Below are 14,940 nucleotides of genomic sequence, written 5' to 3'. Positions count from 1 at the left end.
CATCTGTGATTTCCGTGGTGATGAGTGAAGTCAGGTGCTCAGGGTAAACAAATCTTGTTTTCAGTCGTCTGTCTGACTCTATTAATACCCCGTTTACATTCTCCTCTTGATCCAGGTGCTTAAAGAAAGTCCGTTCAGGTCATCCAACATATCCAATAATGGAAAAGGAATCTCTGCAAAGCCGCACTGCAGTCAACGGTAATATACTGAGATTCCTCAGCAAGTAGTAAAGCTACACGATTGGGCTTAAGGTCCTGTACAACAACTAAAACTATAATTCACAACATGTACTCATACTGTACAGCATGCTAGTTCAATACTGCAGTTTTTCTGGCTACTGTTAACAGAAGTTACCAATTAAAAGTCATTCAACAAGCTCATCAATATGGACAACGTCTTACTCCTGTGCTTCCTTCTTTCCTTCTCCTCTGACGCTAAATCACAAGCATATCTCATTGATTTCCGATAAAGTCGTCCTCTGCCTAGTGGAATTTCCATCCGACCTTGGTCATCCCAGAAAAAGACACTGTCGTAGTTTGTGTTGACGGCCATTGATTACCTTTCAACATGTTGTGGAGGAGGAATAATAAAACAGTCAGCAGGGGCCGGCGAGGTCAGAGTCGGGAAGAAAGAAAGAGAGGGAGAGAGAGAGAGAGAGAGAGAGAGAGAGAGAGAGAGAGAGAGGCTGACGGACGAGCTGTCAAGCAGTCTCACACACACTGTCTCACACACTGTCAGCCCCGACATTGTTTCATCGTACTGGCAAAAAATGTCTGCGTTTCAATTCGGTCGATAAGCCCAAAGCGTCTGGACGCAAAGGCTCAGAACAGCGCATACAGCAAATATGTGAAGAAATAGCTCCTTCCACACATCAGGCACACACACACACACACACACACACACACACACACACACACAGGCTTCACCTATAGCCATTAGTACCCTCGCCGACAGTCTTGACAGGTTGCTGCTTTGCACTGCCAGGAATTCCCCATAATCACAGAGCGTCGCTGATTTCACTTGAAAGGCTTTATTATGTTCACCAACGGAGAAGACGAGTCAGCTACTAAGACACAAGAGCTTTGTTATATAGATAAAGAGTTCACCACACTACTGCACCTTCAAGAAGAAGAAATTGCATGTGAATTTGAACACCACATTACTTCAATAAAACCTTTCAAATAGCGGTGAAAACCTAAGAAAATGTCCTGGTAAGAAATGATTTCCCCCCCAGAAAATAGATAAAATCACTCAAATTACACATCAATCTTTCTTATAATTTTAAACTAAAATGATTCTGTGATGCCCATGCAACCGAACTTAGCTCCACAAATCACAAGATCTCTCACCGGGAGATGACCAAGGTGTGAAACCTCAGGTTAGATATGAAATGAGAGAATTGTATGGCAGGAGTAAAAGAAAACACGCCAGAAACCACAGTGGTTTTAGCCGATACAGACGTCTCAAACTAAAAGATTGTCTCATATTTGTCACCAAAAATATCTGGGACGACCGCGAGGCTGGATGAGAACTTTCTTTGAACTGCTGAGAGGCACGAGCGTTTTGGATCCAGTTTCGGGGCTTTTTAGTCCTGGATCAGATAAGTTTGTCTGAGACTGTCAAATCAATGTTATACAGCCCTGCAGTAGGAGTTATTGGTCAAATGATATTATTGCATTTGAGGAATTTCAAGATCGACTTGGACAAACATGGGGCAGACTTTGTGTCGTAATGTTTAGCAGCACAAAAGACTCGAAAACCGCATTGTTTGAACAGTGATTCAGCAGAGTTTTGCCATCAAAATGCAATCAGGTCAAAGGAATGCACATTACACCACTTTACCACCAGCAACACACACACACACTCTCCTCCCAACCTAATGACACACACAGACAAACTCAATGCAAAACACAATACTCCTTCACACACTCCCACAGCCGCTCAAGTTAACACCCGTAACAGATTGACATCCAGCTACAGAGCGTGAACAGTATCATTCCTACGTGGGTAACGAGGCCTGAGTGGAGGTCGTAACGAGGCGTGATAAAAGCGAGGGGTAAACTGTGGAAGCAGCTGAGGGGGGGACAGGGGGATCCGGCATTCCGGTACCGGGTAGGAGACATCTGGTCCCTGATCTCCGTGGCTGGTTCTTGTTCAGGCTTATAGTTGGAGAACAAAGCCCGGCGTGGACTTAACCGGCTCAGAGGCGGTGCTCATTAAAACTGCAGACATCGCCTTCATCAATCTCTCCCAACGTAGTACTCAGCCGGGCTGCGTGCCAAACCTGTATGTGTGTGTGCAACATCTTCATTACCCGCATGAAAAACCATCTGCGCACTCAATCGTTTTCAAATAAACAGCCTTCAGGCGCTGACATCCGTACTGTATATATTTCTAGGTTAATACTGTATTGAGCGCTGGAGCTTAGCCAGGAGCGAACGAGAGCGCTGATGAGGTTAAATGATCCTGATCATAAACACAGACCGCCGCTGCCCGACTGCCGAACACAGGGAGAAATGAGCCTGGACTTTTGATCCCACAACCTTACCGGAATGGCATTCTGGCAGGGGAGGGTGCCCGTCTGATACAGAAGCTCCATCAGTGGCGCGTTAAATGAAACGTACACTTTCCTCATGAGCGCCAAATTGTTCTGAACCATATCCTCCATTTACAGCGTATAAAAGTGCTATTACTGATGGTGACGGTGCACATTTGCTTTGCTAAATGAGGTTACACCATTTTTGTGCACAACAGCAGTTTGAATTCACCATCAGAGCTACAGAATTACAAAGTTAACCCACTTTCAAACAAACGGAGGCCAGAATAAACTTCCATAGGAAAATCGCATTGGAAGAGTAAATATCGTCGCTGTCAGAATGAGGGTGTGTGTGTGTGTTTATTATCCGAGGCGCTGCGGAGGGTATTGTTATTTGGGTCCTTGGCTGTTTATTATGCAGCTTTAATTGTGCTCTCGCAGCGTTCGAAGATGAAGAGTAAGCAGAGAGCAGAGAGAGAGAGAGGAATGTCGGAGGCAGCAACTTCTCTGCGGGATGCAAAGCTGCGCCGGGAGTTTCGTGAACCTGCGTTAACCCGAGATAGGATTTCAGCAGAGACCCAAACCCAAACCCAACCCACCGCCCTTTACACGTTTATTTTCTCTCAATAACGTTTCAGTTCGTTCCAGTCCCGGGCTTCAGGTTGACCTTTTGACCACCCAGCAGGTGCCAAACCACCTGTGCCTTCCTCCCCCTTCAGAGCTTCTTCTTCTTCTGCGTCCCCCCATTTATCTTCCTGGTTGCTTTGGATGGAGACCAGTCTCCCTGGATTCTTCCAACCGCCAAGGACTTCTCAGTATTTACGGGAGGGAAACGAGCCCCGAGTCTCTGCAGGTTAACAATGGAGACCCGAACCTCATCCAATCCTAAATTGAAGCTGGACTATAACATATATAAGTCTGTGCAGAGTGTGCAAACAATGGTGCTTGCACTTTGCATGCGCATCACAGAGTGGAAACGTCCAGGCTCTTTGTCGGCTGTTTGGCTTTGAATAAACATCCTCCACTTCACATCTTTATCCCCTCGCTCGTAAATTCACTTTTAATGCCCCCCCGGAGTAATTTCGGCACAGTAAAAGCCTCGCGTTTCCATCGCCGCACTGACAAAACACTCATTAGGCATCAAATTCCTCAGCCTGTTAAAGAATTAGCGTGCGGCTGTTGCCAAAAGTAAGCAGCAAGCAAAGTGTTTGACTGCCAGCGCCGCTCCTTTTACGGTCCTCCCTCGCTGCAACACACAACAGCAACACAAATCAAATCTAATACACACTTGGAAAGGGATTGGAGCATTCCAGGACTGTGCACGTGCGAGTGGCCACCTTTGACCTTTAAAGCCAGATATTTGGCCACGCTATCCAGCAGGGAGTGAGTGAATAATGAGAGTTGAACAGATTTTTCCTGTTTACTGCAATTCACAGGAGTATTTTGGCTAGATAGAAAGCATGGAAGCAACAAGAACAGAGAGTAAAACCTTCTGCATGTCGCGTTTTCACGGTCTGAGCACAGAAACCTTGATGACGGACAGCCTCAGCTGCACCCTGCCAGACGTAGTGAAAGGTGATCAAACATCTCATCCAGCCGCCGTCGTGAGTGATGGCCCCGGCTCTACTCACGGCAGCACACTCAGACAAACAAACGCGCCGAGCTAAACCCCGCCCACCCGCTGCTCCCATTTCATGCCGACATCAGCAAATCCAATATAATAATCCACATCTAAGAAAATATAGAAAACAAGGGCAAAGTCATGAGATTAAAGTTTAACGAGGAGCAGACACACAGGAGGACATGGATTAGCTCTCAAATACGAAACCCCCAGATGGGAGTAGAGGAGGTGTGTGTGTGTGTGTGTGTGTGTGTGTGTGTGTGTGTGTGTGTGTGTGTGTGTAAATGCTTCAAACCAAGCGAGTATTACTCTGATCCTTTGCCTGGCCACGGTTAACACATGACATCACTGCAACATCAAAACATCTGCACAGAAAGCTGCAGATGCAAATGAGGCATGGCAGAGGTGTTTCGCTTTATATTTAATGTAGCTAAAGATGCTCTCTAGATGTTGTGCTAGTGCTGTTGGAACGACAATGATATTAAGTAACGATCGAGCTGATTTCCTCTGGCTTTGACCTTTTTTTGGGGGGGGTTTTGTATCACGCGCTTGCAATCTGGACGCGCCTTAAACTAGCTTTTATCGTACTTGTATTGTAAAATATAGTGTCACCTTATTTGCGCTGCCTTATGCTTGGATAATAATTACCTTCATCATTACCTAACCTTTTCTCTCTCACTTTTTTAACCTTTGGATGGATGGAAGAGGACTTGCTTCAGAACTGGCAAAGTATTGTTCTTAAGCTCTGTTAAGGAGGACGTTTGAAAGCTACAGCCTAGACTCTGGAATGAATCGGAAACGGCGCCATCTAGTGTCTGTTCGGGTCTCTGCAGGTTTAGACTTGGTGTGTGTTGTCGCCTTACCTTCAAAAGAGAGGAAGACTCTTGGCTGGGGCTGAGGAAGGCTGGAGACCCCGCTGGAGAGTAGCAAGAAAGCCAGGAGGGACAACGCCACAGTCCACACCAGAGGCGGCCCGGCCAACCGCTCCGGCCTGCCCATGACTCAGGAAACCGCCGCTGCCGCTCACCACTGCCTGCGTTCACAGACCCGCACACACACACACACAAACGGCATCATGGAACTGTTTCCCTTTATTATAGAAACTCACACTCGTGGATCAAACAGGACTTTGACAGCTGCAAGAACGCTCAGCCACCACTCGCCCCTCTATGCTGCTATGTAACTTATCATCTTCATCTTCATTATTATACGATATAAATGCGTTTGTTATACATATTTCCATGTTCTTTGTTTCATGTTGGGGTTAAGTTTGAAACATTTGCAGTATTCTAATGCACAAATCTACAACTGTGCACACTGAGTTCTATCTAAACTCATGTGTTAATGTAAACATGCAACAGAGGTAACAATCAATCAATCAATTCAGACACATTTTACAAGATTTGCAAAATTTTGACAATGTTCCACAGTGTAGTACAGTAGGGGCTTACCAGACTAATAACAGCATCATTCGTCATTTTTAAGGCTCACAAGAAACTTACGTAATGAAAAGCAGCACAAACTACGGCGACATGGATGCGAGAGTGAACATGTTGGTTTAAACGGCGGCGCTTTACTGCAGCGCTCTTAAATATGGATGAGCTAAATCTGCACGAAAGGAGCTGCCAGAGACACAGCAACGCTCCGCTCGACCTCCTGTGCTCCTCTTTACAGAACAGGACGAGAATAACAATCAATTATTGATGGAGGCAGGTACCCAACTAAGGTGGGGTGCAGGGAGACTTCCCCCGTCTCAAACATGCACGCACACAGGCAGAAGTACTACCTGTTTATTGGTTTACTGCGCAGGAATTCGACCTCGCTCCATACGAGAAGTTGGAGTGTTTACGTAGTCTGAGAGGAGGAAGTATGGATCCCTGCTCTCATTGCTTATAGATGTCTACTGAAAGATTGATGCTGAAGTGGTAAGAAAGGGGCATGATTGCTATTTGGGTTGCATTGTACAAAAAGGTTGAGTGTATGTGTGTGCTTGTGTGTGTGTTGGTAGGATTTAGGCATGACTGATATACGACTGAGGTGCAATCCTAACATTCAGGTGCAACATATGGAAAACTGCAAAGGAATGAGAGCTCCTTGGCTGCACTTTAGAGGAAAAGAACCGCATCCAAGACAGTGCACAGGATTACACACACACACACACACACACACACACACACACACACACACACACACACACACACACACGCACACACACACACACACACACACACACCAAATCCTAATCAGAGCGCTGGGAGAGCCTCTGTCCTGGAATCACCATGGTCTTGCAGCTGCTAAACTCGTTGCAGAGGGAGCTTGTCTGCACACACACACACACACACACACACACAGACACAGACAGACACACACACACACACACACACACACACACACACACACACACACACACACACACACACACACACACACACTTTCCATGACACCCCATCGGGTCAGGATTACACACTTAGGTTTCCGCTGCCTCTGTGATCATCGCCAGCCGTGTAAAAGGACAGGGGGGATCTGAGCTCCCTCTCACACACCTGGCTGAATCACTCGATCGCTCCCTGATTAAAAGGTGCTTCTCCATTAATCTGTTGACTCCCTGCAAAAGGTCGCGCAACGGTGAGTGGAACGTCTCCACAAAAGGTCAAGGTTGATTTATTGTGCATTCTGAGGCGACACTCTCAAAACCAAAATTGTTGAAAGACTGAAACCACATGAGCAAACATTCAGCGTTTCCATCCAATCTGCCCACTGTAAGCTTTAATTATTATTATTTGAAGATAAAATCCTTCCATCTGGACTGATACACTCGTTCCCTCTATCTTATTAGGAATGTGAACACGTTGGGAAGAACAGGAACTCTCTCTCTCTCTCTCTCTCTCTCCATGAAAAAACTCTGTCCTGGTACTAGTGAGACGCTGTGTGTGTGTGTGTGTGTGTGTGTGTTCACACCACACCCTGTCACTTGGCGGTCAACAGCTACATTACAGCCACACGCTCTCTGACACACTCTGACACACACACATGACCAGCATGCACAGCCAAGGTAAGCAGGGTGTGAATATTTCAAGTTGAATAAAATGTAAATTCAGAGGACACATTTTCAGATTTAACAGTAATAGACTTAGATTTTAAAGAAATAAAGTTGTTATAAAAAGCATTTAAGTGCCCGTGTTGGCTTCAGGATAACACAACAACGCCAACATATCCATGACTCATATTTTCTCCATGTTTTCTTCGCCTTGTAATCCAAACCAATAATGCCTCCTGAGCAATTTAAAGAAGCTATACGACACCATGTCATGTCACGGAAGCTTCACAGCAGCCAGGGAAAAGAGGGGGAAAGGGGTTTAGATCAGTCTGACTTCACCTCCAGCTATTCTCGCCAATCCTCTCTGGTGGGACTTTGCACCTGTTCATCTCCTGCCAGCCTCCTCTTCCTCCCTCCATCTGTTCTGGGATCTGCACCCGCACAGTGCAGGAGGTGGACAATCTACCTACACACACACAGACAGGATGAAGAGCAATCCTCACCTTTTCTTCTTGATCGGGGAGCTTCTTTGCAGCCCTGGTCCCAGTCGAAAAATCCGACCAAATCCAAAACGGCTCTAACTTCTTCTTTGATCCCAGTTTGTCTCAGGCAGGACGTTAACCAGAAGAGGAAGACGCTGTTATTCCATCTGACTGCCCACAGGACAGGCTGAGACTGAGAGAGAGAGAGAGAGAGAGAGAGAGAGAGAGAGAGAGAGAGAGGGAGAGAGAGAGAGCAAGGAGAGGGGGGAGAGAGAGAGGGAGAGGGAGAGAGAGAGAGAGAGAGAGAGAGAGAGAGGGTTGGTGTCCTGTTTCACTCTCTACCAAAGTCCTCCTCCTCCTCCTCCTCCTCCTCCTCTTCCTCCTCCTCCCTCTCTCACCTCCCTGTGCTAACCAGACAGTGAACAGATCACTTTAACACGACCGGTCATGGAGGTGGAGGATTCACAGGCACACGGAGGCCGAAGCCGATCCAACAATGTCTCATTTCCCTTCCCCAATGTGAAACAAATCAGACTTTTTCCATTTTTATTCCACTCTGAATGTTAAATATCTACTTTTTTTACTCGGCAGTGAGGTTTCTGTTAACCTGTGTTTTAGTTTCCAATTAGAATATGTGTAATAGAAACACTGACATTTTGAAAAACCCCACAAATATCAAAATTTCTTACACTTGTTGAGGTGAATTTTGTACAAAACATGGGTACTCCAGCCTACAGGTACCTGCCTCCACATACGCTTGCTTGAGGTGGGATTAAGTCGATAAATAAATCACTTGTACAATTATAAAGGGAACAGACTTTGCGCCTTAGCAGTTACAAGTAAAAAGACGTTAATGGAAAGAAACTGCAAGAGGAGCTATGTGACAAAACACGGCACAGCTAAATAAAAAGTCTGTAGGTACTTGACATGGATGTCATGGATTGGCCGATTTCGCCCAATGTCACTCAAGCGTTTGATCATCTGTTTACAAAAAAACTGTATATTGGAGGATATGATTATCAATTCCTATGGAGTGGCTAGATCTTCATATCTTAAGAACAGAGAAGGAAGCCAGTTGAACTTTGTCGTCTGTTTAAACCTTTCCAACATCCGCAATGCAAATTCCCAAACAAACCTTGAGGTAGACCTGATGGATTCCATCAAGGAGGTAAAGGCCCCCGGCTGCTTCATCCAGTGTGGTCAACCGTCAAAAGAAAAGGATGTGTGTTTGATTTTTGGTGAGGGAGGCACGCTCCGTTGCAAACCGCCCACCCCTCACCCCCTAACCCCCCCCATGTGGAGGGCGATATCATGTTCGGCCCCTTTATATGGAACGCCGTCACACTCAACTCATTCAACCACGCTTGCTCAGCATAAGAGGCCCAAATCCTGCCAAACCTGCATTATGAACACTCCAGCCTATATTTTCCATTACAAATCGATGTTGTGCGCCACGCCGCCGCTTTGATTTCCCGTCCCCGCCAAGCCCCGAAACCAGAGGAATCACGGGTGTTGAAACACTCGGCCAGATAATGACACGCATTACCGTGTGTTATCCACTCGCCGCACGCCTCGGAGCCAGCTCCATTTCCAAATCCCAGCTCCGGGGAGGAAAATTATGCGGCGTTTGCGCTTTTCATGAATGGCTGCATTTGTGTTAGTGTCACTCATGTCACTTTACTGCAGGCAGAGAGGGAGGCAGGATGTGAAGGGGCTAAAAAGGTGAAACGAGAGCTTATTGGTAAAAATCACAGCTCGGGGGGGTGGGAGGCGGACAACTTTGATGCGGAGAAAGCAGCTAGAACATTGGGCGTGGGGGGCGAGGGGGGGGGGGGGATAGCTGGTAGCCGAGACAGAAGGAAATAATTACCCTCTCTCCTTGACAATGGAGCCTGATTTACGCCTCTCCAATTAAAGTGTCAGAGCGACGAAGGGTTTCTCATAGAGCCGTAAAGCAGACAGAGGAGCGAAGCGCAGACCGAGGGGGGGAACAAAAGAGAGATGAGCCGGATCCTTTACAGGCCCCGCGACGACTTTGGTGGTAAATTAACAGAGCGAGCACAATAAGCGTAAGTGTGTGTGTGTGTGTGTGTGTGTGTGTGTGTGTGTGTGTGTGTGTGTGTGTGTGTATGTGTGTGTGTCAGTGGGCCCCCAAAAAGACACCAGACTGACAGGTGGTAACGTCAAAACTACAGAGGGGACATAAAGAATGTGCTGAAAACATGGATGAAGACCTGCATGTTGGAATTCCTTTAACGATTACAATCATTACACACACACACACACACACACACACACACACACACACACACACACACACACACACACACACACACACACACACACACACACACACACACACACACACACCTCTGGATGACCTGTCCCTTGTTGGAGCGGCAGATGTTGCACATTCATCACATCTGACGTTAAACAAAGGCAGAAGCTCCCCGGCGATGTTTGCATTAAAAATTCAAACATTCGCTCAAACTGTTTTAAATTTCTGATGAATAATAGCTCCCAAGATACCAAATATACCAGATGACCTTTTAAGTCATACGGTTGAATAAAATCCCTAAAACGCGCCTTAAAATAAACAAATAAGTCATAAATTGTCTGAAGACACAGAATTATCTGAAATGTACATTCAAGACACAAACGCATCACAGAAAAATACCATATTCATCAATAACCTGGAGAGAGCAGTAGTGTACATTCCTGCCATTGATTAAAGCAATTCATCCCAATTAGCGGAATTGACAGCCGCTTGATCGTGATTAGTGAGGCGAGCGGGCGACATTTTCCAGCCGGATGCACGATTGAGCTGCATTGTTCGACGTGCATGCACAAAAATAAAGCTTCATCACAGTTTCCACCTTGGAACAGCTGTTTGCACGTATTTGTCCCATCTGCGCGCACTCAGTGTGCACTTGTGGCCGCGGCGGAGGTTGAAAACGCGAGGAGAAACAAAAGGCAGGAATGTGAATAATGGGAGAGCTAATTATCTGCCAAGCACCAAAGGGCGTATTTGATAAATGTTAAACCGCACAGGCGCCCTCCTTCAACTCTCAACAGCTCACTCCAAGAGATTAATCGAGAGGTTCAACCACCCCTGCGCGTAATAGTGGGGAATTCTGCCAGAGTCACGCTCCATGTCAGGCAAAACTCTGTGCGACTCTCTGAAGTTATTGGCTGGAATCCATATATAAGCATACAGTACTGTGCACCATGAGGTTGACTCTCGGACAAGGTGCGACGGAGCGTGACTGTCTCTTTGATCGGAGGCCGTTTCTATAACAGAAAAAGGGTCGGGACGGAGAAAGGGTAGAACGAGAGAGAGAAGAGGCGTGACAGGAGACAAGTGGACAATGTGCCAATGAGTCAACGAAGCGGCTAATTTGCTGCTAACATACGTATGCAAATTGGGCAATTCAATGGCGTTGCGTGATCAAAGGGTTCGCTTGTGAAGGCAAAGTAAACTATCCACTCATAGCAAAGCGACGCTTGAGGGGACGGGATTGAGTTACAAGATATTGCTTTGTTTCAGCTACTCTGGTAAATGAAAGCTTATTAAAAGGTGCCTATATAAATGCTACACCGGAACAACCTCAGCAATTTTCACCAAGAGAAATAAACTAAAAATGTAATTTGTCCATAACAATCAACGACTAATCACTTTCTAACTTTATGTGTAACTATACTACATGTTGTAATGCACGTTCTGATTGGATGAGAATGAACGAGCAGAAGCTGAAGCTGATAGTGGGCACATGGATATACACTCACACACAAGTACGCACACTTTCCTCACTGGCTTCCTCTGTAGCTGTGGAGTCACAGTCCTGAGTGTGCGTGTGTGTCTCTCATCTCCCATCACCACAAGTTATTGTCTCTTCCCCGCACTTCCATCTCAGTGGGACAAGGGGGAATCATAAATCAAATTTGCATTTGTCTAGTCGAGGTATTAAGCTCCATAGGGGAACAAATGGAATCTGGCTCTGATTTATCCCACTTCCTGCTTCCAGTCTGCACTGAATATGATACTGAGGTAGACGGTAAGACAGAGCGTAGGTTACAACGTTCATATTAAATGTGAGGCAACAGGGAAACAATGATTTAGATGAAATTAGGCAAATATCAAAGTTTCTCAATCCATGCTTGACAAATCAAAACGTTTCAAAGCCTTGATTCATGTTTATCTGCCTTCAGAGATCAACCATAAATCAGTGTGAGATCCTTGTTCTGGATTTATATTTTGTTCCAACACTTAGGTGAAGCAACACCATGTCTATGTGGACAGAAACATGACAAGTCGTGATGCTATTTTTTATGTAAGCAACCTCACCGCAGATGGAAAGAATGTGAGTGTTTTGTGCACCAGTTTACACACATTCCCCCTTTCATTTAGTCTGACGTTTTGTATCTTTGGAATTTGGGGGGGATCTTGAACACAATTTTGGGTCTGGTTTGAGGGATTTGAAGAGACACAGGGTTCTTCTGCTCCATGTCAGTCTTTCATTATGCAATAAGTGGATAATGGATCCTTGGCTATGCATTTCATTTCAGTGTATATGAGCCTCTGGGTAGCACTATCCTACACAATCCTTTGTAAAAGTAATTCAAATACAAGTTCTCTCATTATGTGGTAAAGGCTTGCAGACGGATTGGATTGTATGGAACACGGAGGAGAGCCTGAAACATCACAGCGCAGCTTGTTGTCAAAATTCCCTCTTCAAAGTTTGGACAACGTTCAACAACGTGAAAGAGGCGCAAAGCATTGGCAGAGAGGATCTTAATTGCAGTCCAGAAGAGGGAAAGACCGTTACGAGATGAGGATATCTGGCTGAGATGTCTGGGATGAGGCTGATCGCCGTGGGATTACACGATGAGACAATCGTCCCTAAAGACAGTGAGATTTAACACATGCTTGGATTCATGCTGGTGACAGCTGCTAGGAGGAGAATCCTGGAAACAGATCTTGGGATTAATAGGTACCGCGCAGGGTGGAGGGGCTGGAGGGAATAATTGGAATGATTGGATTGGGAGAGTTGATGGCCAGCGATGCCTTTTTGGAAGGTCATGGAAATAGATGCTGGAAGGATCTGACAAGCTCAAGAGCGTTTTTTCTTTTGGTTGAATGCAACTAATGATTTTGATTCGTTCTCCAATGTGTGAAGGGTGTGAGGATGAAGGGTGAGGGGATCAAGTAAAGGAGGGAGCTAAAAGTAGATCTAGAGTCCAGTCCAACGGGTGGTGAATTACGGTTTGAGTGGACGGGGATATGGGAGTCGACGTGGAATTCTGCAGACGTGGTGGAGAATCAGTGAAAGCAGAAGCTGCCACAGTGGTGCAGAGGTGTTTGTGATGATGAAGCTGGAGGAGCCTCAGCAGCTGGGAGTGAAACCTGGAAGCCGTCAGTGGTTGACGAGAAGCAGGCGCAGGTATCCAGCGCAGACCGGACCAGGTCACAGCCGGATCTGGCCGTGCTGACATCCTTAACATAGTAAGGAGGTGGTGGTGGTAAATTTGTCCAATTTGAAAGGTTTGGAACTTAGGAGACAATGATTCATAAGGAGGACTTTGGAAATACTGAGAGAGAGAGCAGGAAGAGGCGGAGGTCAAGCCAGGGAAGAAGAAAGACACGATCCGAGATTAGTGACTCAGAGAAGTCCTTTATGGGAATATTTCAGATTCCTGTCTCTCTGAAGTTGTTTTTGTGAAACACTTCTGTATCCACAGTGCAAAGAAACGGCTCTGTGGACGACTCAGCACAACACGTTATTTTAATGAGAATGCCAGAGAGAAAGAGAGAGAGAGAGAGAGAGAGACAAAGGCAGACACACTATAAGACATTAAACCACACTGCAGACAGCAACATGTCCTTATATGATCTTATTCACCTTCAAGTGCACCTTTCTTTATCAAATTTCCTACTTCTGATGGCAACTTACTTATTCCATGTGTTCCCCACATTGCCATACATGGTTGGAAAGCTCACCTCACCAGCTTGCACCCAGCTGTGTTCTGATTTCAGCGATATTAAACAGGGATAATCAAATCCAGTGAAACTACATTGTTTGGGGCGGTTGTTCTATGCCACAGTGGAGATTTTCTGCTTTTATTTGTTTTATTCTCAGTATTACAGCACATATGGGTTTGATTTAATCGTCAGACTTCTCCATTATGAGACCCAGTTTGTCTACAAATTTGCTGTTGACTCAGACTCATGACTGCAACTAAACTACTACAAACTGGCTGCAATAATGGCAAAGAGTATTTTAAAAGACTACTGAAAACACATTTTGTTGCACCAAATTTTATTTCTACACTTTGCAGCGCGAGCTTTCAAACAAGACAAGAAGAGAGCATGCAGGAACTGAAGACCATTGCCTAATATGGGGGAGATTTACATGGAAAACTGTCCACACTACACACACACACACACACACACACACACACACACACACACACACACACACACACACACACACACACACACACACACACACACACACACACACACACACACACACACACACACACACACACACACACAGTATCTGCTTGCCTTACATCACAGATATTTACTGTACCCGAGTTCATAAAGCTGAAAGAAATATCAACTCTGCGGCAGATGTTGGCTTAGCCTCCAGCTAAACTCTGTGATCAGTGGCATTGCTGTGATTGGGGGAATCAACCCTCTGATAAGATCTGCCATGATTACTTTGACAGCAAACACCCTCTGTGATTGATCCTGATGAGATATGATGCACCGAGTGGAGACAAGAAGCCTGCCGCTACAAGAACCTCCCACCCCTGCACCATTTATCATAATTTACACGACTTAAGGATGGAGACAGAGATAAAATTCCCCTCCGGGGCGCTCGTATTTGCTTTATCTTCTCCATCGGAATTCCTGTAGTTTTGACTGTCATTGCGGATGACTGCTCCGACTTCACGAGCAGGAATTTCCAATCAGGCAGAGAGGGAATTCTCCAATCGAGCTTTTCGTCCAAATGGCCCAGCGCAACAAAGTCGCTCGATAGCTGCAATTTATATTCTGTGGAAATTCTCCGTCCTAAGCAGATCATGTCAATGTCAATCTTGAATGGTCATGATTCTCCGATTGAGCCCTCATTAAGGGTCAAGGGGTCACCTGTCTCTGCCTCGACCCCCGCGTCAATCAGAGGTTGACCTTTGTGACCGACGTCAAAGTTGAAAAGATGCAGATTTTCTCCACAGAGAGGTCAAAACACAGCAGCAG

General features: G+C 45.8%; 1 protein-coding gene across 1 annotated transcript in view; it reads right to left on the bottom strand.

The window, feature by feature from the left end:
- The window catches only part of sema3c (sema domain, immunoglobulin domain (Ig), short basic domain, secreted, (semaphorin) 3C), a 30,434-nt gene extending 22,584 nt beyond the window's left edge, over nt 1-7,850 (bottom strand). Inside the window, exons 1-2 of the mRNA XM_076159000.1 lie at nt 7,698-7,850; nt 5,021-5,190 (exon numbers count right to left, since the gene is read on the bottom strand). Coding sequence (XP_076015115.1) covers nt 5,021-5,156 — 136 coding nt within the window. The 5' untranslated portion in view covers nt 5,157-5,190; nt 7,698-7,850. The remainder of the gene's footprint in view (nt 1-5,020; nt 5,191-7,697) is intronic.
- Nucleotides 7,851-14,940: the final 7,090 nt, after the last annotated feature.

Source organism: Genypterus blacodes, unplaced genomic scaffold (assembly GCF_046128005.1).
Source record: "Genypterus blacodes isolate CSIRO-AG114 ecotype Tasmania unplaced genomic scaffold, CSIRO-AGI_Gbla_v1 ptg000090l_1, whole genome shotgun sequence".
Classification (NCBI taxonomy): domain Eukaryota; kingdom Metazoa; phylum Chordata; class Actinopteri; order Ophidiiformes; family Ophidiidae; genus Genypterus; species Genypterus blacodes.
Note: the sequence above shows the minus strand (reverse complement) of the source record. Positions and strands in the feature narration are given on the sequence as shown.